Genomic DNA, 25,438 nt, shown 5'->3' with positions numbered 1-25,438 from the left:
TCAAATCAAATTGACTTTTAGGACAATACTGTGGGAGAGGTCTGAAAAATTTTTAAGATTGCTTTAATTTGTCTTTGAAAAATAAAAAACTTCGGCACATTTTATGTCCGACGATGGTAGTAATAACGAGAATAGAGCAATTATATATCTATTAAGCAAGGACATTATTCTATAGGACTTGATTCAAGTAATCTTTAAAAACATGAAACGAGAAGAAAACTCCAGGGCATATAACTTCATATTTCACTGCCCTCTCCCAACCCTGCCATATGGCAGCTCCTACTTCTTAGAATTCATCATCTTCCACTGCTATCATTCTACGTCTGGCTAAACCTGAAATTGTGTTGCTTCAGCCCTACCTGTGTCTGCAAATAACGTTGCAACCCCTACTCTTCCACAAAAAAGTGCCAACTTGAAGATTCCTTTCTGGAGTTATGCTGAATCTCCCTCGAGCTCTTTGATCAGGTGGACTTTGCCCCCACATGTCACTCCTCCGGATACCATTATCTACTCATTACAATATCTTATCAGCTACTAGCTAAGAGTAAGACCACTCAGGTACTATGTAATCTCCAAACAGTTGATAAGTCTGGCCAGTGTTTCAGGTGTGTTTTTAAGGCTTTTCATAAAGTCAAAACCACTCAAAGAACAGATAAAATCTATGAGGAGAGGTGGTCCTTCAGAATATTTTCTGGTAAAATATCAACTTTGTCATACATTACATGTACGTCTTTCCCTAGCTCGCCAGTCATAATCTGCTACATGTGTATTGATTGGTGAATGATTCAAATAACTAAGTTTGACAAAACTAAAAACATAAACCATAACAATCTATATAATTGTACGGTTCGTGGTGGCAAATGTGCTAGATGTTGGCATATCGGCAACCAAATCCAGTATGTTTTTTCGCACACTGTTCACACTGGCTCGGTGAGCGTCACCCCATCGCCAGTGAATGTCGTGTAAAAAGCCTTTCCCAAGGGCACAACGTCAGGGCATGGTGAGCATCGAACCGAGGACCTATTGTCCAACTGTTGCATCACACCGATGCCACAATCTAAAGCTACAAAGTACATAAATTTTATATATTGTATACGATAACATAAAAACATGCAGAGAAAAACATGCAAGAAGCATGCAAAATTGGAATGAGAATTATGATCATTCATTAACTATAAAATTCATTAGACTCAAAAGGTTAGTTTGAATGCCATTGAGAGGTAGAGGTAAGGAAACATCACCACATACTAGTAACAGAAAGTTATGAAAACATGCACAATGGGACAAAAGCAAGCCAACAGAATGTATATAGGTTACAAAATACATTTCAGATTAAGACAAACTTTGGAATAAAACTTAATTTGAAATTGGGTAATTGGTGAATCTGTGATTAAGCAAGGGACATGATTTATTTATTGATCATTAGTAATTTATAGCTATTTTACAAACAAGGCAACAATCTTATACTCCAAACTATAATCTGCAGCAAGAGCACATTAGCATCTGTAGATAATAATCATAAGAATGATATTTGGAGAAACTAAAGAGGTTAGCTTTATTGAAAAATGGTTTGTAATCAAAAATAGTGCTGAGGTACAAAGATTTCAGACAGGTTAAAAAGACAGTTCCTTACGAAGAAAAGTCTATTGTGCACCCTAGTACATGCTATGTGAACAAACAACTTAACTGTTAACAAGCATCGGCACAAACTTTTGCCATTGCCAAAGCCCCTGTCACACATTCAAATCACTTCTAGGACTTAACTCCTGACCGCTTCCCAACCAATTGCAAGGTAGGTCAGTACTGGGTTAGGAGTAGCCTGGAATCCATGTATCCTTAGCTCTGGTTGGTTCCTCTGGTTGCATACAAGAGGAAATTTGGACTTTTCCAAGTTTGATTAGTCGAAATTCAAAGTCAGCTGGCGCTGACGACTTTTACAGACTGGTAGGCAACCTCGCTGACCAACCACAGATGACCTTGCTCTCGACTGACTCCCAGGCATGGTCCTGAGAAGGTCATGAGGCCACAGTGGACTATGTGTGACAGGGTCTTAACAACACATATGAACCCAAAGCCAACATTTAAAGCGAACACAGAACAGCTTGGAAAGAAGCACCCCAACATGCAATGTTTTCTTCCAACTCTTCCTACCTTCTGTCATCTGGTTGAGATAGTCCGAGACCTGTTCGAGAGCCATGATCGCTATCCAGTCCCTTTACATGCACAAGAGAAAGGAGGAACCGTTACATTAACCAGGCGGTCACGTTCTCTGTGATCTGCTCGAGTGCCTGTACACTAACTAAAGACTCTTGACGAGATCAGTTGATACTGTGATTATAGGTGGTGTAACTATGCAAATCAAGCCTCATAGTCATGAGATTCGTGTGATAATAGAGGCTATACTGTACCACCTTTTGTGGGATTATAATCACCGTGGCATGCATCTCTATAAAGAGATCTCAATGACCTAAATGTGTGTGTAGCAGGTCTCCAAATAACGCTGTCCTCATTACTCACTTCTTGTGACAAACAAGCTATAAATACTGCAGAATAACATTATCAAAAGAAGGGAAGAACATTTACATACAGCAATTATAATCTACATTTTATAACTATTTTTGCATACAAGATTTCTTTTGAAATATATTGCAAACAGCAGAAACAAAATCTCGTCAATTCAACATAAATGGGGTCAAAAGATATGAACATGTGAAACATACATAACCTGAAAGTGTGTCGTGGTCCCTTCACAACAAAATAGGGGGCTAAGCCTTAAAGGATAGGCCTCCAATAGGGGTGGGTACCAGTACATGGCACCGGTACTGGATTTAGTCCGAAAAAAACACACCGAAAAAAATCAGTGGACCAGTTCAGAAAACGAACAGTACGGTCTCCCAGCTGGTACTCAGTGTTCATTTTCAGTTCAGTGCAAGGTCGGACGTTTTCATGTTCAGTGCGAGGTCGGACGTTCACAACCTGACATTGTAGGTGATACGGTCATGCTCTTACAGCTGGAAAGTGCCTTTTTGGGGGTGTAGCTAAGTGCAGGTTGTAACTACTATAAAAAGAGACATTGTCTGTAATGAAACTGTTGGAAATTCTTTTACATGATCTAGGGTAAATGTTCTCAATTTTTTTTGTAATGAATAACATTGGTGCATTTTCTATAGCTTCATTACGAACGCGTCCATGTAAAACGTGTATATTATAACATGTAAGCCTATGGGGCGAAAAAACTCATGAATGAGACCTTAAGAATCTAAACCTGTGTAGCTCAGTCATTACTGTCTCATGGGGAGCTCGAAACTAAAAAGGGTCGACATCAGCAACTACCCATTGTTACTTAAAAATTTTGATAGAACCATTGATATGGTGATTGCCTTAGGATACCAGCTTGTAGACTTTAAGTAGTTAACTGGAGCAATCGTCTATGAACAATTACCATGGTAACCAGTTACCATGGCAACACAGTCTTACCATATTCCCCTGGTAGATTAAGAAGTGAAAATAAAACGATTTTTCCACCTGTCAATCATGATTATGCTGGATGAAGTAGGATTATCACACATTATTTTCTGGGTTCCTGGACTTTTGCAGAAAATTGATGGACTCAATGAATAATTGATGATTAAACTGGAAAGAAATTACATGTACACGTCTGAACACCTGAAGATGAATAGAAAAAGTTAAGAAAGGTTTTTATTGAAATATTATGATAAATTCAATTCCATGGATTGATTTACATCCACTCAATTAATCTTTTGAAAAAAATCTGATGACCAAGAAATTTGATTGTTGTGGCCTTGATATTATATATACATTTGACAATGTACATACGTCGATGAAGATTAGACATCCAGGTAATAAGATACGCCAAAAAAGCAGTTACTCAAACAACTGGATATGATTTTGGAAACGGCCAAAATCATATTCAGTTGTTTGAGTAACTGCTTTTTTGGCGACAATGTACATGGTGGGAAAACAATACTGTAAATGCATTTAAGTTTGTGTGGTTTTTATTTCGTGTTAAGGGGAAAATTGAGTGTTCGCGGTGGTTTCAATTTCGCGGCAGTGCTATAGTCACATACTGCTACAGTATTGGACAAAATGTTCGCAGTGGTTTTAAGTTCGCGGTCACCGCGAAAACCGCAAACATACAACCACCGCGAACATTTCCGCATTTATAGTACTCTCCAAGCAGAGGTTGGTGGAGAAGAGTGTGACAAAAAACGGGGCATATGATAAAAAGGTCATAATCTTCTCCACCAATCTCTGCTTGGAGAGCAGGAAAACAGCACACAAAAGATGGAACAAACTTTGAAAATAACATTGTAGATTGAAAATTAGGTATTCTATCAATGGACAGTTACTCCTAGGCTATCTTTTTTTATCAATGCAACATTCAATACACATTTACTCATGGTTAGTTGTTATTTACAATATCTGAAAAACTGATGAACTATATTTGGTCCCATTTGGAACTTCATCAATTTTCCAAAACACCATGCACACTATGGGAAAGAGTATTAGAGTCCATTCAGGCCCTAGAAGAAGCAGATTAAGAGCGAGAGAAATGTCGGTCAGGTAAATTTTCTTTTTAAGAACAATATACTGGTTGATTTATACGGACAATTTATACTTTAACACTAAACCACTTGGTAACTTAATTCTAATGGAGTTCCTAATCCTAAATGTAGTCTCTTTGCCACCTACACACCTGTATACTTGCAACTGTAGACGCGCCGACTAACACCTACAAAACCATGTCTTGAAGACTGTCTCTATCAACAGTCTAGATCTATCTGTTATATGAGGTTCGGGTGTCAGCGATAAAGGGGACAGCCCAGGGACGTTAAGCCCTGATAGAGCTTACCCTTACTTCTTTAACTGTGACTCAGGGTATCACCTGTTAAGTACAGATTCTACTGCAGAAACAACTAAATCCCAAATATTCATCACTTTAAAACACTCAGTCCTTACGGCGGGTTGACATTTGTCATGCGATTTTGATCCCAAAGAATATCTAAGCAGGCCGTGAGAAAACCAACTACCAACAAGGGTCTAGGATTATAAACCTTTTCCAAAACCAAGACAACTTACGTTTGTACAACACATGCATCCCAAGAATGCCCTCACTTTGCAATTGTACAACAATCACATGGCATATGTTACCGGGCCTTTAAGTTAAACTTTCAGAGTTATTTGGCAAAAGGACTGTGAGCCCTGTAAGCAGTCAATAAAATAAGGTTTGAATTTAACTTTTAAACACCTTGTTTAAAGTAAAACATACAATTTTGATCAAGACTACTTAGAATACAGTCCGAAATGCGATTGTTGTAAACAGTTGCAGACAGAAAACAAGAGCACAAAGAGGTCCTTGTCACTCACTACCGTGACTATCAGTAACTCAAGTCCTTGCCACAACAAAATGTTGCATTCATTCACAAATATGCTACATTTCAACAATTGAATAACCTGACTACAGGAAAGAGAAAACTACAGGATATTGTGATACATACAGTTTTGCACTGTTCGAAATCTTTCCTCTTCTTTAGGACACACGGCGAACTGTACAACTTACTACTGCACAGCTTACAAGCTGATTGAAGTATTCTGTTTTAAGCTCTTCCTTTTATCACAAACTCTGGTGCTCTTGCGTGGGCCCATTCTTACTCACAACAACTTTGGCAAGGACGACACACAAGAACTTTGGCAAAGAGTGATGCAATACAACTTTGACAAAGAGCTACGCACAACAACTTTGGCAGAGAGCGGCTGTAGGAAGTGCATCATACACAGACGTCACAAGGAAGTGTAAGGCATGCAGTTGTGTTTGAAATTCATTTCCTAACCAATCATTCGGCAGCCAGGCAGTAATGTACTTCCTATTGTTGAACAGTAATGATGAAACAGCATCCCACAGGGCGTTGACCTTTGGTGTAGGTTTCTCCATGATGGGTTTGAAATGGACTATGAGTTTCCCCGGTCAAGTTGAAGTGTGTTAAACTTGGGCAGGTGCCAGTCAATAGTGTAACCATCAGTATGCCTGCCAGACTGGAGTTTTGGCATCTTTGGACGCCCTTTTCTTTACAGTGGACGCATTCATGTATGTGGAGGGGTGTCCAATGAGCTTTGTCAGAATGAATTTACTATTTACATAGTAAAATGTGCCCAAGTTCAAGTTGTATAAATATGAACTTGTATATGTGTGTGTAGCATGTATTTTCACACCTTTGAGTAGAAATTTACTTCCCAAAATGTAGAAAATGTTTTTTGAGTGGAAACATTTCTGGTCCATGGCCCCTGTAGATTGGCTCTCCCAATTTTGGTATCTTCCCCTCCAGGATGAATGCCCCTTACAGCTGAGTGTGGCAGGAATGCTGCGAACCATGCCAAAGGGTGATGACTCCACATCATGTGTTCTAGGTTACCTTATACAATTAAATGTAACACTGTCACTGGAAGTTACTTGCATGTGTATCTGACCACGTAGACCGTTCTAGGTTTAATACACAGCTTGATTCCAGATCTTTCTGCATCTTTATACTTTATCTTCTTCCAACCTTACACTGGTAGTCTGGTAAACCTTGTATTGTAATATTACAGGTATATTTACTTTTTACTGTGGTCACTTTGAACTCATTAAACCTGTGGTCACTTTTGTCTTGAACCCATCAAACCTATATACAGTCATCCATTGTTGATTAGCCACTACCGATATTGTTTGAACCGATATAAATAAATAGACTGTTTGAACTGCGATTACTCAAAGATATTGTGGACTTTTGATTCATGCTGCTAAGTGCCGCAAACTTTTCTGTCAATCTACAATATCTAAATTGTCTGGTGTGTATCTTTGGACTTTGACCTTTGAACAATACCAAGCGTTGTTAATTGTCTGTTAGAGCAAGAAGATTTTAAATCACATCAAATTGACTTTTTCACCCCTGCAATCCTTAAGGCTGAGATTACCTTAAAGTGTGTAAAGCACTTGTCTGTCAGGAACCATCTTAAAAATAGAATATGGCTTCCCCAAGTACCTGGTAAGGGACTGCATGCCTTAGAATTTCTTTGATTTTATTTTCCCAAAATTCCAAGGGAGGTGGCTTCTGAATTAAGGGTCAAGTGTAGCCAGCCTTCCTGAATTTAGCATAAAATTTATAATCACATGTTGATATTAGAAACATATCTCTCCAAGCCACTTTACGTTGATAAAATTTTTTAGAGTCCATCTTTGTCCGGATGATGATCTTTGCCCCTCCCCCTCTAAAATAAAATGACAGGGGACAGTTCATTGTGGATCATGGAGGGGTGTCAAACTGCCTCAACAGACAACAAGCTTGTCTTTTAACATCTACCATTTCCTGTAACGGCCATTATATAATTTACAGACATCTTCTTTGATCCATCTCAAGTTCTCTTCGCCTCGTGAAGGTTTACATCATTTGCCCCTATTGAAATATAAACTCCCGTCTTCCCCCTGATCTTGACTGGTTTGCCCCCGTCTTCACCCCAGTGTAATGTTTAGCCATGTGGCACTGATTATATTTACCTCCGATCTAACCTGCCAAACGAGGTTAAACTTTCACGATTTATTGAAAAACGGAAACACGGGACACTGAACAACCGAAAAATATTTTACATTCATACAAATAGGTTACATATTGTTACTACTCCTAAAGAATGTGGTTTGACGTTTTGCATAATACATCATGATAAAACCCTTTATACCTTTATTCTTTGTGACCCTGTGACGTAAATTATGAGGGTTTGTCTATTTTGATAATTTCATGCTTGCAACACAAACCATGACTTGCACTAATTTTCAGCCATTAGTGGGGGGATATGAATTTATGGTTTCACAAATTATTTTGACAAAGGAATAAGATAGGCCAGAAGCATTCGGTGACAAACCGGTATATAAACGTACCTGATTCTTTCTTTCACGTGGCTGTCAAGAAATCGAAAGAGCCGTGGAGGGTTCTTGAATATCGATCAAAACAAAAGGTGTAGGTAAACGATCTCTGTCGGACTCAATAGGACGGCGAACTTGACACCGAGATTCAAAGAAAAGAGAGAAGGAATTCCTGCGACACGTTCTCCATGTTATCATCATGTGACTCAGAACGCATGCCAATGCAAACGATTTTTTTTTGGAACTGCCACAAAAATTAGGGTATGTAAAAGCAGTGCTGTGTTTTGAAAGATCATAGAGCGGTAGTTTTGTATGCATAATTTGATTAAAAAGCTAAATTGAAGAAGCTATTCTTCTATCAGACGATGATCTTCATTTTGAGGATCTTGTTGTATCGCTGCACTCTGAAGAGGCCACGTCTCGTTCCCAAATAATCGTCGTACTCAGGGTCATTCACTTCCCGCCAAATATCGCAAGTGATTAGCATAACACGTCAATCACGACTGGAAATTTGCATAATGTCAGGCAGGGCGGTCCGCATCGATCGGTACGCCCACGGCGGCACATCAAAGCGCACGTCGGCAAAGATCAAAGGAAGATCTGTTTCCGGGTGCCCAAGGCCAAAAGCACTATGCCGCCAAGCCTGTTTCCGCTGATCTGGTTTGCAAGCTCTGTATCTTCACGCCCCGTGAAAATACAAAACATCTCGAGCCACTGTTTGATGTTGTTTTTGGTGACATTTGGGTCGTTTTCCGCATGCATACCTTCTATGTCCACAACCGTCCTGTCCTGGTTCGGCCGAATCTACCTAGACTTGCAGCCCTAAGTTATGCTCATATTTTTCATATAACACTGCAATTAAACAAACGAACCTCTCTTTTTTCTTCTTTCTGAAATGTAATGTGACAGATAACCATCTATAAATACTGTCCATGAGGACAGGTAAAGATGCAGTGCCAGTGACCCGATTAAACATAATTTTGACAGATAATGTAACATTTTGCCTCTGGGTGTTAACGTTATACCGTCCTCCAACAAGCCCAGATATTGTTGCGACCGTTCTAATAACGTTATACAGTACTTGCAAATATATCGAGAGGTGACACTTTGTCACAATTTTTGGCATTCAATCATGCATGCGTATTCAAAGTGGGGAAAGCTGTGGCCCGATTGCTATTGGAAACTGATAATTTCATGTAACGATAGGGAATTAGGAGATGATATTCTATCAGTTTTAAACTATGGTTTAGAAATAACACCATTATTTATAGCGAAACAATAATTTTTTTCACACTCGTGTAGTAAATATTAAATAGTCTCTAACAGCCCTGTGCGGGATTTTTTTTTTAAAGATGATAGAAAACATTGGCCAAATATGGCCGATATTACAGGGGTGCGTTGTTGCTCGAGCTAATTATATTCCCCTTCCAGTGGGAAGGGGGATATATTGTTTTTGCTTGCCTGTTCTTCTTCTTCTTTCTTCTTCTTCTTCTTCTTCTTCTGCCAAAAACCAAGTAGATGCGCGGTGGTAGCTCTACTAATGGTATTGCAGAAAGTTATATGTACCTTATGTTACAATGTACGGATGTTATATTTGAGATGTAGGTACCTGTAGGAAAGGTGAATACACCTAACAATAAATTATGCTAATGAGTATCTTATTTGCATAATCTATGCATAAACTTGTATTTCCCTTACCATAAAAGCTGTGGATGTCATCTTTGAAATGTAGGTACCTTTAGGAAAGGTGAATGCACCTGGACATAAATTATGGTAATGAGGACCTCATTTGCATAATTTATGCAGAAACGTGTACTTCCGTTACCGTAAAAGCTGCAGATGTCATATTTGAGATGTAGGTACCTTCAGGAAAGGTGAACACACCTGGCCATGAATTATGCTAATGAGGACCTCATTTGCATAATTTATGCATAAACTTATATTTCCCTTACCGTAAAAGCTGCGGATGTCATCTTTAAGACGTAGGTACCTTTAGGAAAGGTGAATGCACCTGGACATAAATTATGCTAATGAGGACCTAATTTGCATAATTTATGCATAAACTTGTATTTCCCTTACCGTAAAAGCTGCAGATGTCATATTTGAGATGTAGGTACCTTTAGGAAAGGTGAACACACCTGGCCAAAAATTATGCTAATGCGGACCTCATTTGCATAATTAATGCATAAACTTGTATATTCCTTACCGTAAAAGCTACGGATGTCATATATGAGATGTAGGTACCTTTAGGAAAGGTCAGGAAACCTGGCCATAAATTATGCTACTGAGGACCTCATTTGCATAATTTATCCATAAACTTGAATTGTCCTTACCGTAAAAGCTATGGATGTCATATTTGAGTTGTAGGTACCTTTAGGAAAGGCGACTACACCTGGCCATAAATTATGCTAATGTGGACCTCATTTGCATAATTTAGGCATAAACTTGTATTTCCCTTACCGTGAAAGCTACGGATGTCATATTTGAGATGTAGGTACCATTAGGAAGGGTCATAAAACCTGGCCATAGATTATGCTAATGAGGGCCTCGTTTGCATAATTTATGCATATCCCTCACCGTAAAGGCTACGATTGTCATATTTCAGATGTAGGTACCTTCAGGAGAGGTGAACACACCTGTATATAAATTATGCTAATGCCGACCTCCTTTGCATAATTTATGCAGAGACTTCATGGTAATGGGAGGGGAATATCCTGCATTTTCCCGAAAATGTTGCCATTCTAGTTTCTACTATTTTTCCAGCCAACAGAAGGGTCTGGTAGGGACTATATAAGTAACGTTTATGCTAACCAGTGGCTGAAAATATACCAACACTGGCCAATATTCTGCAGTACTCGTCGCGGTCGATAGGCGGTAGTAACAGACAGGAGAAATGCCTTGCTTCATCTAGTTAGGTTTTTCACCATAATCTACCATCGTTTTACGGCATGTCTTGCTTGGTAGGATAAATATATGAATTGACATACATGTAGGTACAAGAACATACGCCAGAGAACTGTAACTTTTATAGAACATTTCAATCACAGGCGATTCCATGGCCAAGTAGCCTGGTCTGTTTCCGGGGCACGTACCATTTCCCTCCCTATATTATCTGCTTGGAGGTTACAAAACTTTCGCCCAATAGCGCTGGAACTGGTATTAGAAGCCAAACATTTCAAGATGCTTTCTTTTTTTACATGATGACTGCCCTTCGAAGAGTTCACCTAACTCTTGATCCCCAGTCCTCAAGATGAAGTTGTTTTGGGTTGAAATATGTCCTTCCAGTGTACAAAAATGTTTACAAAATGCTGTAAAAGTATTTTTTTATTTTCCCGGCACTAACCGTACAATGTAATAAAGAATTTGAGCTATTCAAAAACCGGAATTTGTTGGTTACATTTGCTTATATCTCCTGTCTCATCGGCCAATAGACATGGGTTTTTTTTCAATGTTTATTTGGGACAGGGCTCACCCCATCCTTATGTAACATTAGAATTGCTTCTGGAAAATTGATGACATATTGCAAAGTCATATATGAGTTTTCCTGACTTCCTGTATGCTGGTAAACTTGACCTTGGAAAAGAAATTAATCTTTTTTGTTTGGACCTGTAACCTTTATCAGCTTCCTTTAAAAAAGAGCTGTCAGTTTTTCGTTTTGAAAACAGCTAGTAGTCATAATTTTTCTAGTCTGAACATGAAGTTAAACATAACCCCAATGATATAGTAGGTATAATTCTGGGTCTCTAAGGCCACACCAATTTAATTTCTTGGTTAACGGATATTTTCTTTTAAATTTTACCACAAGGACATCATTAAAACAGAAGGCTGGGGTGAAAACTTGCACCTGACCCTGTTCACTCCCTGAAATTGTGTGCACCAAAGTACAAACTTTACTCTGCGATTCTGTTTTCATGGTGATTTTCCAATCTAGCATTTCTTTTTAAATTCCATTAACCAAGAAATTAAAATTAAGATTCTGATGAAGACTTTTGAATAAAAGGTCGAAACCGGTAAATCGTTGTGTCTCAGCCGTCATCCTTCTGACACCCATTCAACCAAGAAATTAAAATGGTGTGGCCTAAGTAGCTTCCTTACACCTAGTAGTGTCTATTTTTTTTTTCTAAGTACTAACCAAACTCAAATGGACAAAAAGGCGGGTTACGTTCACAACCAGCGTGGGTTTTATTACAGAAATACATACGGCATTCATACAACAAAACTAGAAGTCAGGCTGCTATATTGCTCATGTACCTCTAACGCAATCAGAAGCTACCCTTAATAACGGCAACAGCAAAAATCATAAAAGGTTTCAACCAAACCCAACAACGTTCTTCTGAAAAAGAGTCTTCAATTTTAGATTTTAAAAAATCAAAAATTAATAAGTATTGACCTACATCTATACCGAAAAACAATTAAGAGAAATAAAAAATGGGCTCAACTGTCTGTAAAAATGTATTGTTAAGACAGTCGTTTTGATATTGCTGGTACAATTGCTGGTAAATGTTTTCCCAAACCAAGGCAATTGAGCGAATCTGTTAGAAGAACGTTGAATAGTTGATACGAAACCTGCTACAATACAGTAGTTGCCGAAGTGAAGTTACCAGTGACAATGATGCTTATAGCCTGAGAACCCTGTTTCCATCTTCAAAAAGACATAACGTAAAGCCTAGCAGGTTTTTTAATGTTATCTCCATACAAACATGTTTCTGTGGGAATGAGTTGAGCATCAGAAGAGCATTTTGAAGCATGTATTGCTCACACATGGGTAGAAACTAAACCTGGGTTGCAAGATAAAAAATCTGTCATGACAGAGAACTTTGCGAAAAGAAAAAAAAAAAGTTTTCCTGTACAAACACATAAAACGAAAATACAACAGATACTCAAATTTTTGTCATGATTGTTTTGGGAACTCAGGCAGCCTACATAATGGTTATATTGGGTTGGTCAGTAGCAGCTTCTAAAAAAACAAAGAATGCTGGCCATTCCGTACATCCAGACATATACTATACCATACAGCATCCCCACTGAAATACAAGAGTTGCTCAGATCTAAGAGGGCATGGGATGCAAACTTCAGGCAACTCCTTACAACTTTGGCAGGCTCTACTTCCCCACCAAGCATTTGCAGGCAACTGCTCATGACTTTGAAAAAAAAATCAGGTTCATGTATCTGTAAAAAATATAATAATACCTGGAAGTTCAGGAGAACACAACTTGAAAACAATGGTACCGTTAAGCAGAGTTTTAAATCTATGCTGATTGTTGAGAAGAAAATAAGCACTGCTACAATGCATTGGTTGATTACACTTAGTTACTAGTGCCTTCTTCATAAAATACTGTATGAAGCAGCAAGTAGAAGTGCGCATTTCAACCTCTGTTAAAGCTACCACAGTGCTTGGTTTCGAAATGTTTTCAACTTCATTCATATTAATATTTGTTGGGAGAAATGTATCAAATTTAACATTCTAACAGTCATGCTTAGTTGCCTGCAAAAATGGAATGGAAAAAATATTTGCACACTCTGACAAAACAAAGAGACTTGCATTTGCATACATTTGCATACAGCACATTACAGTCATTAATAAAACATACACCAAGAGTTTCGATAAAAGACCTACACACTGGAGTTGACACTGACGTAGCATTGCGGCACTTTTTCTCAACTTAAGAGAGAAATGGCTTTACAATACACATAATATAATATCATACACATCTCTCAAAGGATAAGAAGACAAATATTTGCAACATTGAAATTGTACAAATAAATACTAAAAGAATATACAATGTGGTACTGGAGCAACCAATGCTGTGTTGGCTGTGACAATTCAGATTAAAGCTATTTCTATGTGCTGCCACTTTTTTCAAAGTATAACAAAAGTTTGTATTGTGACATAAAACCAGCTTTCAAGCAACAAAAATATATGAAATTTTGACTATTCAACTATTGGGCAGCATCTAATACATTTAGAAATTCAAACTTTTCACTACCCATGACCATATAAGGTAAGATGGACACCATTTCCAGGAATCTGAGCAGTGTCCCATCATACATCAGTTCCCTGGGTCTTTCCTGAATCAAAAATGGCTGTCATTGTTAAAGTTTTCATAAATAACCTCAAAGTTGTTTCACTGAAACAAATACAATACTTCTGTTGTAGTGAGTCAACTCTAGGTTGTGCAGTTTGTAAGTAGATCGATTTACGACAATGTCAGCCAGATTTGACAGGGAAAGACGTCCATTTTTCCCTTACAAGATTGAAAGTGATGTTGCTCAGCAAGTTTGTCTCCTATAGCCTATCTTGCTGCCGCAACATCTTTTCTTGGGCAGTTTTCAATTTAGTTGCCAGTATATCTGATGTGTTACTCTACCAAGAAATGTAAGCAAATTGAACTACAGGTAAGTTCAGCATCTTGTCCTGCAAGAGTTTCTTTTTTTCAGGTGAAACATAAACATATCACTAACATTCTCTAAAGGCAGCACATAAAGATCCTTTTCCAGTCACACATTTTCATCCCTTTATTCTACAATGGTACAGTCTGACGGTACTGGTATGAGGAGTGATTCTCGTCAGACTGTGCCATAAATGGGGGTTTTAATTTCAACTGTGCTGAGGGAAAGGGCTTTAACTGAATCTGTCCACAGCCAGAAAAATCAGTCTTCTGTTATACACTGACAATGCTTCCAATATTCATTCAGCATGTAAAATAGTAAGCACTAGGACCCAGTATCAAATTGGTATTTTGCACTACAACTTGGAACAATGTTCATACATTTACACAACCTATGTACACTATACAAGCCTTGTTGCACAGGACTACATCATACGCCATCAAAAAACGGCACTATACAGATCTCTCAGTGAGTCACGCTCACAAAATCTACACTACAAACATCGTACAATAATGGCCTTAAAGGTGAATTTTGGCACCTAAAATATTTTTTCCAAACACACCCCCCCTCCTCCAAAAGTATGATACAGCTTCCCGTGGACAAGTAGGGATCACGTGTTGGGCGTTGACTTGTTTGGTTGACTTGATATTGACTGTGAAGAGCTGCTTGACCCTGTTGAATGTGGTAACGTTGTGGATACCGACGCTGAGGGCGTCGATACGGATATCGTATTGTTCGACGACGGTACTGTTTTTGACAGTTCAGAACCATATGTTGATAACGTTGCTGACGACGTGGCGGCGTTTGATGATTGGCTAAGGTTGATGGGGCCGGCCATGGTGCTGGAGAGGTCCGCGGCGTGGCTGATAACGGGGAACGGGGAGGTGGTCAGGGCGATGGGGGACTGCTGAGGTAATGGGAGCGGGGACGAGGCGGTTCCGGGCGTTGAGGCGTCGTCAGAGTCTCCGTCATCGCCAATATAGCGAATGCACTTCTTCTTTCTCCTGGAAAATTAACAAAGGACCCTCAAATTTAAGGGAACATCTGACACTTCCATGGTCCCTCAAAGACATTTCACAGGGAATAGTTCCACAGGTGACTTGTTTAAAACATGACATGGTCTACTGGGAATCTCTTTTAGCACTTTTGGAAAAGAAAATCATAATTTGATGGCTCACTTCTTAAATACGGACGAATTAGAGCAACAAATCAAAAACGGTTTCAGTATTTTGACTCAGTTTTTTTAGTTTTTAGTTTTTTAGTCAACACTGTAGCTTACAAGTTTCACCAAAACAACAGGTTGTTTAAAATTGTTGTAATCTGGATCTATTGAACGACTTCATTGTGAAAGCTGCTGAAACTGTTGATTGTAACTGTAGACTATGCCATGAACAATACGCCCTGAGGACTTGGATTTCCAAGAAATGTCAGAATACCGAAGTCATGTTACAGGGCCTGAGATTTTTTTTCAAATAGCTTCTCTTTCTTTTGTCTTAAAAGCATGGCTCCAACAACAACCTGCATATGTGGGTAAGTGCAGGTAAAAATTGGAGCTGTGCATGTATTTCTTATGTCTACCTGCACCTAACCTGTGTCAGGCCATGGGTTTAAAGTAAACCCAAGCAATATTAGGGCCCGAAAACCGGATTTTGAAAGTCAATTTATTTAGTCATTTCTATACATGATTATTTCAAACGTCACTATCACAATGTATGACAACGTCCATGATGCAAAAATACGACGTTGTTGTGATGTGACTGTGAGAACTCACTGAAAATCGTGGCCGGAGTTTTTGTAGGCTCGCGAAATTAAGGGGATCATCGTACGGCACCATTTTGCGCCGATTTGAAATGCTCAAAGTATGAAGCTGCTACACAAATGTGATAAACAATGTTAGTAAATGTCACTACCATAAAAATTTCAGCAGTTTTTCCAAATTTTGGGCCCAAATATTGCTTTGGTTGCCGTTAAGATATGTGAACTGCTAAATATACATGTAGAATGAAAATAGCTACTTGACAGTATCCACTTTACTCCAAACTTCGTAAAATCTCCTATCCTGACAGGTTGGTGCAGGTGAAATATGTCTTGATAGGTGCAGGCAATTTTGCTTGTAACCTGCATACATGTAGGTCTGTGCAGGTATTCTGAGAAGAAAAAAAAAATTTCAAGCACTACAGGGAAAACTCGGATCCCTTCTGTCGATGTAGACGGTAAAACGGCCCTGCATACATGAGAAATTAGGAAAAATTTTGGAACATAAAAATGAAAAAACATAAAAGCCCCTTCAAACACAACCGGACAAATAAAGCACACACAACATAAAGCCAGCACTGCAAACTGTTAAGCAGAATTGCAACACCAAGCGACAAGCCACTCAAGCGTTATCCTACTACAACACGAATGCAAATCTGTTATATACAGCAATCCCAAAGATGCACTGCCAAGACTAAAACACAGAAAGAAGTCCAAACATATTTTGTAGGATTTTCACAAAAAAGGCACAAATGAAAGTAGATGCTTTACAGCTAGATCACTAACCCTAGCAGCAGATGTTCTTGCCATCACTGGTACATCTGTCCCATCTTGTACAATGTACACACTCTTTTCCGAACAGTGAAAGTTGCCTGACATATCGTTTCGAGCGAAATTTGGCTGCTGACAGATCTTTTTGAGTAAAACTCTTACACATTACCTTGTCTCAATACTTCAATTTGTGGTCGTGTTTCCCGCACATTTAGTTTTTGCTTCCGTACAGACTGCTTACAATACAAAAGTTCAAAGACAGTCCACATCACAAGCAAATGCAGGACAATATTGGTAATTCATGAAAAGAAAAAGAAAAACAAGAAACACCAAGATTCCCACAAGCATGAGACTGCTTCCCCTCTTAACAGTTGTGTCCGTCTACAAAAGTAAAGTCATCAAAAACATTTATCAACAAAAAAAACATCTATCCCAAAAAACATCTATCACCACAGCTATTACAATTACGTATATGTAAAGGTGGATGAGTGGCATGAAAGCTAACATAACTTTAAAGTCAAGGTTCTAAGGAAGAATATTTGAGAGTACAGTAAGACGTTTCGAAGCCAGAGATGGCAAAAAAATTAGGGTACAGAATTTCTGTTTTCGAAGTACGACTCTCCGGTAAAGGCTATTCTTCCTTAAAGTGGTTAGAAAATTGGTTGATTTCTTAGGGAAAACAAAAGTTATTGGCTTTGGCATCTTTGGGAGAACTGCACGAAGGCTATGGCACACAAGACTTAGTACCTCGGTAATATGTCATGCCACGGTAACTGTATCAAAGCAAATTCCTTTTTTTTCCCTTTTCTTCTTGGAACACATTTGAGCAAGCAGTTGCTGTTGTGCAGAGAGAATCAAATTTACAAGTCTGATAAAAAGGTCACATCAAAAGATAATCCTGCATCAAATGAGAAAAGGGAACCACTTTGAAGGTGGTATTTCAAGAGGGCTACCAAAGAAACATAGCGAAATTGTAGTTTAAAGTTGTACTCATTAGTCAAATGAGCATAGAAGGTCCAAGTTTTCTTGTATGTTTTTAACAATTTGAACAGAATCATGATTTTGTATGGGTAGAACAGACATGCTGCTTTCTTGTTGTTTGTCTATTATGGTGATCGAAAAGCAGTATTGCTTAGAAGAATGATGCTGCTACCATGGCAGTGATTACGTGAGCTCGGAACCAATCCTTGTCAACCAGCACATAGCTCGTCACACCACGGAAACCATTAGGCAAAGCCTGTGCCTTAAAACCTCCATTCCAAACCGGCAAACAGAAACAGAACAAAATGGGGCTTTCACGCCACTCGTCCGCTCCATACCTACAAGGCTTGCACCAGGCCTGCTGCTGATCCAATCCGAACCGCGCCCGGCACTTCTTCGGGTTGGACACTTCCGACGTATCTCCCTGCTGCTTGTCGCGCTTCCTCTTCTTCTTCTTCCCCTGCAAGGAGGGAGAGCATGGCAGCATAAATGAAGAATAGGTCTGTCCCTTTCTTTTCTCTTTCTTTCTATCTATCTATCTGATACTTTGAGAGGCTACCTAAGATCCCCCCCCCTTCTTTTTTAGACTTGAGTAGAAGAATCTCAATTACATAGCAAGGAAACTTAAGGTATGACAGCTATCAAAGTTGAATAATTTTTTCCAATTTCTTCCTGTTTCAGATAGTTTCAGAGGCTACCCTAGGTGCTTTCCCACCTTTCAACTGAAATCTTTGCCATGTAGCCAGAAGTCAAATTAGAGAATAAAGAGGATTTTACACTGTTTTACACAAAGACTCTTTTCTTTTCCTTTCCCTTTGTGAAAAGTGATGATAACTTTACTGAAGTCAGCCAATCCTCATCCACAATGCTCTGACAAAGTTACCAAATTACTTCTTGTCTTTCAACAAACCCAACAGTGCCAAAGATGACTTGAGTAAAATATGGAGCAAAGAAAACTGGCATGTCTTTTAAGTCGCCGAGCACAGATAAAAATTAATCATTGAAGAAGAAAAATCCATGGAAGCACAATTGTACAAAACTACTGCATTTGCGCCTTGGAACTTACAACAACAACCAACAAAAAGGCACAAGAATTACTTTTTCAGAACCTATTTAGAAACTTGAAAATGAGCACTACATGAAGAATGATAGATCAAACTGACAAAATGGATGTTTGAAACCTTACATACAGACAAAAATTGCAGAAAAAAGTGCAGCAAATGAAAGGGTGGACAACAACAACATCTCTAAAGGTTCACTACTGTATCAAAACTGTTCTGTTTCCATGCAAAACTACTTCATGCAAGTGTGTCAATTAGAACATCAGTCAAGTCTCAGCAATCTTAAAGACTTTGGACAAGACGACAAGTTATTCAACTTAGATATCAAAGTCGTTTCACCTGCAACGTTTTTGTTATGTGTCCAATTCGGACACAAAACTTGACTGATCTTCCTTTTATAGTACGATCTACTCTACCCAACTGAATGGCATGCTATAGATGTTTCGACCATTATAAAACTGCTTCAAATCCTTTAACTTCAGTTGGCAAATACTTGTATGTATCATGCACTTACATGGCCCTATCCTAACAAGAGCAATGCACTATTTACTAGAAAATTATAGCAAGCAGACAAAAAACGAAGGTGTTGCAAGTAGCCAAATGATAGTACTTCAGTCAAAGCATCTTTGCAAAATTGTTTTTGCTCTCTTTTTCTTTTACAAGGTAACTACAACATTCTGTAGTCCTTTGCAGAATGTTATGGCCAATGATTAATACGACTGCGGTGATTTTTTTTTCAAAGTGAACTGTTTTTGACACCTGTACCGCCAGATGTGTCCACATATAGAAATGGGTAGATAGTGCTTGCTCATGCTAGGGTGCGGTCCCTTTTATTCCTCTACAGGGGGGGCGCAGATTTGCGACTTGCAACAGAAAACAAAACCAAACGAATCTGATAGAAAAGGGCTAGCAATCAAAATTTATGAAAAGCATTCTACAGATGGTGATGACAATTACTCTTTGAACATGGAAATCAAAGGCAAACGGGCCTCACAAGTCGCGAATCTGCCCCCCAGCTACAACTTTGAAGTGCAGTCACCGACAAACTATGAGCCTCTTTTCAGATATACTGTTCACCATATCAGGCCATATGATAGTAGGCCACGTACCTAACATATGGCCTGTTACAATGTAACAAAGAAAGAATATACATTCCTTTGTAGTTTCGTTTCCCTTTGATGTTCTCGGCCAACCGACCTCTCCGAATCAACATTCCAAATCTCGTGTTTTGTTGTCATGAACGGTGGAATATTGTGTCTTTGTGAGACAGAGATTTGTGTTGGCTCAGACCCGTCTAAATCAACTTGTGGGATCTGTAATCGCAGGGGTTAAAACTTCTCCTACGGACAAGTCCCAGAAGAATGGACGCAAAATTATGGGGCTTTCTTTTCCTGTTCTTTGCTTGTCTCAATTCAAATCCCGCCAGTTGGTTTTGTTACTATTGGCTGTATTATTTCCATAATCTGCTCAGGTCAGGTTTGAGAAAATCTTGTCTTGTTTTACTAAGGGTTGCAACATTTTGTTTAACAGGAAGAGCCAAACCTTCCAAATACCATGCCATGTTTTGAGATGTCCATTTTGATAGACTTAAATCCAGAAAAATCACCGTAACTGGTTCTACCAAGCTGTCAAATGGAGTTGTAAATGACGAAGTATGACAAAGTGCCTCTTGTTGGATTCACCAATCCGAAAAATCACGAAACAAGACGTATAATGGGTCATGATGGGGGTTCTCTGAGAAATCATTTGTTCCACAGAGAGATGTGACTTATCTGGGACATGTCCTGTAGGGTCAATTTCGACCCCTGCGTTGTCTGAAGTACTACAACTCAGACAAAAGGGCAAAGGGCACTTGGATCGGGGGAGAAGCAAAACCAAACTGTTCGATATCAAACACAACCTATCCTTTTGAATCATGTTGGCAACTTCCGAACATAAGTTTACACTTGCTAAAACTTCTGCGACAGAGAAATTTAAAGCAAGGCAGTGCTGCAAGTAAAAAAACAGGAGAATTTTGATCCAGTGAAACGGTAGGAACACCCTAAATTTGAAAATTGACATGGTGGTACTGAGACTGTAATTATAACAAGGGGGTGCACCGCGATCATTCCATGGCTAGGGGAGACCATAAACTGGCGCTAGGAAATATTACGAGGGTTTCGCTTCTCTCCATCCAAGAGCCCTTTGTTGCAAGATTTGTCGGTGACTGCACTTCAGAAAAGGCGATAACATGGGGGTTGAACCTGTACGTAATTATCCCGGGCACTCCAGCCGGGGTAAAGCTGCATGTGGAGTTGCCGCTCCTTTCTGGCCAGCTCGTAGTACTTCGCCTGCTCTTCCCGCGGTAGGGCGTGCCACTGCAATGACAGAAGTGTTTATCTGTTAATTTCTGTTTTCTTTTTAACTGGGTGGTCCACTCGGGGTCTTGTCACTGATTCCCACGGAAACACATAACAATACACGAACAGAGAAAATCCCTGTAAAATATGCTATCTGCCACTACAGGAAGCATTAAAATGTTTCGAAGATCACCAAGTTGTATGAGTCGCTATGACAACAGGGTTACGTCACTAACGTGAAATGGCAGATGTCACCCATACCCATACTGCTTGCAACCCTTCGAGTACCCCCCCACACACACACACACAAACAAACAAACTGACAAGTCAAATTCAATGCTTCTCATACATTTGTACATGCCCTATACTAAGAGTGAGGTAATGATAAACATATATTTGTACTTCAGTAGAACAGCACCATCTACAAAGAACTACTGTGCTTTTGAAACAATCTAGAACATGTCACAGAATGATGACAGTTGGATTTTAAATCATGACACTGAATTCTACCCTTAGGATCTAAATGTAATTCAGCAATTCAGAGCTTTATTCAGTTTGTTAGTTGTGTAGGTAACAAAGTATGTAAAAATTGGTATTCCAGGTCATCTGTGAAGCCCTTCAGTTCACCTTGCCTGGAAATACCATTAGGAACATGTTAAACTATTCTGAGTCGTGGCCCTCAGCAGGACACCTTGTTTCCCTGTCCCAGGGCTCGCACACACGCGTGAGGTGTAAACTACAAGGTCATTCGTAATGGCTTTAAACAGCTCCCAAGGTGGCGGTTATGCCAAGTCCTGCAGGCCTACATTCCTGGGTAACACCTCTTCTTGCAAATGAAAAATCACTTTTTCTTTACTCTATCTTTGAACAATGTATTATTACTGTTAATCAAGGACTAAACAATTCTTGTTCAGAAAACTTAGAAAAAAAACTGACTTTGTGTCTTTTTCTGACTAAACGTTTTCGTAAGAAGCACTTTTCTATCTGGAGGAATAGAGTACCACCACCCTTGACAAGGTTGAAGTTATCATCAATTGTCCCACACTAATCATGTAACTGACTTTGTGTCCTTTTCTGACTTAACGTTTTCGTAAGAAGCACTTTTCTGTCCGGAGGAATAGAGTACCATCATTCTGGAAAAGGTTGAAGTTATCATTAATTGTCCCACACTAATCCCGTAATTTGTCTTAGGGGACAAACGTGTCATTTCCTGCTCACTGGACTGAATAATTTGGCATATTACTGTCCAATTTCCCTTCCAACACGACGCTACGGACATGATTCGTCCAAGCCATGACTCTGCTCTTCCACCGTCAGCATTCCGATAGTACATGTATATCTCCATCCGGCCAATAAACAAGTGCCCCACTTTGGCGTAGTCCCAGTGGCCGAGGCAGCAATTTATTGAGACTGCCGGGCCCTTTTACGGACCGGGCATATTTACTTGTCATCTGGCCTGACAAACTGAAAATGTTACCGCTCCAGGCAAAAAGTCCCATTTACTACAATATATGTCAACTCGGGAGGGGAGGTCGTGGCTCCAACTTAATGTAGCCTCCCGCGGTAGACAGATAGACAACTTACTGTGACAAACAATATGTTCTCTATCTCTGTGAGCACGGTAACAAAGTGGGCACTTGGACCGCAGCCCGCCTCAAGTCACAAACAAATCATGACCTGGCTTGGTCGGGAGCACCGAGAGGGGCCTGTGTGGCGGCTGGACGCGGATACGTAAGAGGGCCCAGATAGCAGCTTAATGAAAAGTGAAAAATTAAGATGGAGTCCGCCCCCTCCGGGCAGACTATAAGGACATCGGGGGAGCCATCTTTGTGAGGTGGTTAAAAGCCGGGTCCTAGTCATTCCTGTTGGAATGGTACCATTAAGTGCCATCTGCCCCTTTCATGCCAGAGACGTGCAGATCTTATCATACAGCAAGTCTTAGGCCGAATGTGTTCTGGCGGAACGGAGCGCACAAAGTAACGGCCCGATCCTGTCAACTGGGCAGCCGATCCACCCTGGATACCAGGGCCCCATTACCGAGACGTATGGTCGTTTGTACCTCCATTCATTACCTCTTGTCTCGTCTCGAGGACCGGAGATGAGACAAACAAGAAATAAAGGATTTTTTTTTCAGTTTCTTTTAGGCCTTACTTCACTTTCTTTCTGTTAAGGTAAGGAACGATGGGCATGGTTTTTAACACAGCCTCCCAGCAAACCATAGTGTTGTCGTTTTAGGATTTTCAAGTTAGACAAGGGAACTTTTTGATTTCTCCAAATTTGTTTCAAATTTTCTATTCTCAGCCTCTGTTAATTTTTCTTTGGTACATACCCAGTATTCATTCTATTCAATGAAATAAACATTGGTTTAAAGTTGAGCGCAACTTCAGACTGCTTGCGTTTTGTACCAAAATATAGAAACTGGATTATTTTCCAATGTTATAATTTGGGTTAATGCTGTATTCACGTAACATATTTCTATTTAGCAACAATGCATGGCTACACTTAACTGTGCTTAACACGATACTTCTTTTAAACAGCTTTCAGCAGCGGCTTTTACATGTATAACAGTCCCAATATATACAAAGAAACATTTTGCCTTTCTGCTTTGTATTCTTTTAGTGTTTCGTTAGTAAATTGCTACATCACACAAAACTTTACAAGCTAACTACTCACCACTTGCAACTTCTCAAAATTTATCAGCTATTTCAGGGATAAACTTACCTAAAAAAAGCTTTCACCTACGTAGACTCTTGCCACTCTGGTTCAGCCTTATCTGGCCAATCAAACACATCCTACCATAAATTCTCTCCTTATCTGACCAACCAGAACACTCCTTACACAGATTGTGGCATTATCTCCACAGACAAACCACTTCTCGACCAAATCTCCCCCAGACACTTACTCTTCTTCCTAGAATTTGGTTGATTGCCGCGCTCTCCTTCAGCGTACACTCTGCAACGACTTTCGCTCTCATCTCTTTCATGTACAGCATGAATGCGTTGAGAGGCTTCTTGATATGTGGCTTCTTCTTTTCCGGCTCTTTCTTCTGGTCTTGCCTGCGGGGAGGGAAGCAGAGATTTGAGATGCCAGAAACATGTATTATATCACTGTCTTAGAGGGTACTCTCTGCAGCTTAATTCTCAACCACAGTTTGTGACTTTGGGAACAACTTTATGTGGCTAATCCATCAAGCTACTATCTTCCATTTTTGGGCACTAACCTTACCAAAATTTACGTCTTTTTGAGGACTGAGAGTCATGTTCTAAGGCCACAGCAAATTTCATTCTTGGTTCTCAAATTTATGAAATAATACAAAACTGGGGTACTAAACGTGAACACAGTGTCTGAGTGTAAAGTCTGTATCGTCGTACATACAACTTTTGGGCCAGTGAATACAGTCAGATACAAGTTTTCCTCCGAGCCCTCTGATGTCTTCTTGCTAACTTTTTAGTTTAAAATGTGCAAGAACTAAAGAAAGAAATGGTCTAAATTTCATGTACAAAAAAATGCAATCAATCAATGCAGAGACTTTGGACAGGAGAATTTGCCAATGTTTCCTCGAAACTTTTCATTTTCAGTTTTTCAATCAAGGCTATTGGCCATTCCTGCATTAAGACCTTTGCTGCTACAGTATTCTATCATTGTATCATACAGCACATGTAATAGTCCATAGCAGGTAGAGCAGCTGGTATACTGTTCCTCTATACAATTCTCTGCAAAGTTCTCTTAGTTAACATTGACCACCTCGTAAGTAAAAAAAAGTTTGCCAAATTCCTAAGGCAGTCGAGTAAACCTCACTAGAGGAGAAACATAACAAGCCTTAACAATTTGCAAACATCTACGTGTGTACACTGCCACAGCAGACAGATGGCAGAGGGATTTCATATCGCAAAACCAGAGGGAAAATTCCCCTCTTCATGTTTGATCGTTACAGAAGTCGTCGGAACAACAGTCAAAATCAGATCTGAGGGCAGCGAAAAAGTTGGAGCAGTTGGTGGATAGTAAGTAGTAGGGATCACTTTACTCGGGGCCAACATATGTTAACCTATGACCTTCCGAGGCCGGTATTTGGGAGAGACGTACGGTGCCAGTGTGTCCGAGAAACACCAAACGAGGGTTAGACACAGGCGAGGGAGATGCGCCGAAATGGACAAAATTCCCTAGGGCTGTGCACCCTAATTACCCCACCCAATCTATCCCATCCCTCAATATGTCCGACATCCATT

At 39.6% G+C, this 25,438-nt stretch overlaps 2 protein-coding genes across 13 annotated transcripts in view; both read right to left on the bottom strand.

Annotated features, from left to right (window-relative positions):
- LOC136448252 (long-chain-fatty-acid--CoA ligase 1-like) overlaps positions 1 to 8,129 on the bottom strand; it is a 33,088-nt gene extending 24,959 nt beyond the window's left edge. Inside the window, exons 1-2 of one of the 2 annotated variants that reach the window (XM_066447562.1) lie at positions 5,597 to 5,682; positions 2,152 to 2,213 (exon numbers count right to left, since the gene is read on the bottom strand). In XM_066447562.1, the coding sequence (XP_066303659.1) occupies positions 2,152 to 2,213; positions 5,597 to 5,667 (133 nt within the window). In that variant the 5' untranslated portion in view covers positions 5,668 to 5,682. Of the gene's footprint in view, positions 1 to 2,151; positions 2,214 to 5,596; positions 5,683 to 7,930 lie in introns of those variants that run through there. The other variant, XM_066447563.1, reaches the window with a different exon arrangement.
- Positions 8,130 to 12,073: 3,944 nt separating this feature from the next.
- LOC136448716 (transcription factor 7-like 2) overlaps positions 12,074 to 25,438 on the bottom strand; it is a 66,340-nt gene continuing 52,975 nt past the window's right edge. For 3 of the 11 annotated variants that reach the window (XM_066448353.1, XM_066448358.1, XM_066448352.1), the window contains exons 9-12: positions 24,115 to 24,268; positions 21,117 to 21,230; positions 18,151 to 18,272; positions 12,074 to 15,309 (exon numbers count right to left, since the gene is read on the bottom strand). In XM_066448353.1, coding sequence (XP_066304450.1) covers positions 14,916 to 15,309; positions 18,151 to 18,272; positions 21,117 to 21,230; positions 24,115 to 24,268 — 784 coding nt within the window. In that variant the 3' untranslated portion in view covers positions 12,074 to 14,915. The remainder of the gene's footprint in view (positions 15,310 to 18,150; positions 18,273 to 21,116; positions 21,231 to 24,114; positions 24,269 to 25,438) is intronic. The other 8 variants (XM_066448355.1, XM_066448359.1, XM_066448362.1 and 5 more) reach the window with 7 other exon arrangements.

The sequence above is a fragment of the Branchiostoma lanceolatum genome, chromosome 14 (genome assembly GCF_035083965.1).
Source record: "Branchiostoma lanceolatum isolate klBraLanc5 chromosome 14, klBraLanc5.hap2, whole genome shotgun sequence".
In the NCBI taxonomy this organism is placed as follows: Eukaryota; Metazoa; Chordata; class Leptocardii; order Amphioxiformes; family Branchiostomatidae; genus Branchiostoma; species Branchiostoma lanceolatum.
The sequence above is the reverse complement of the archived record's forward strand: the minus strand, read 5'-3'. Positions and strand labels throughout refer to the sequence as shown.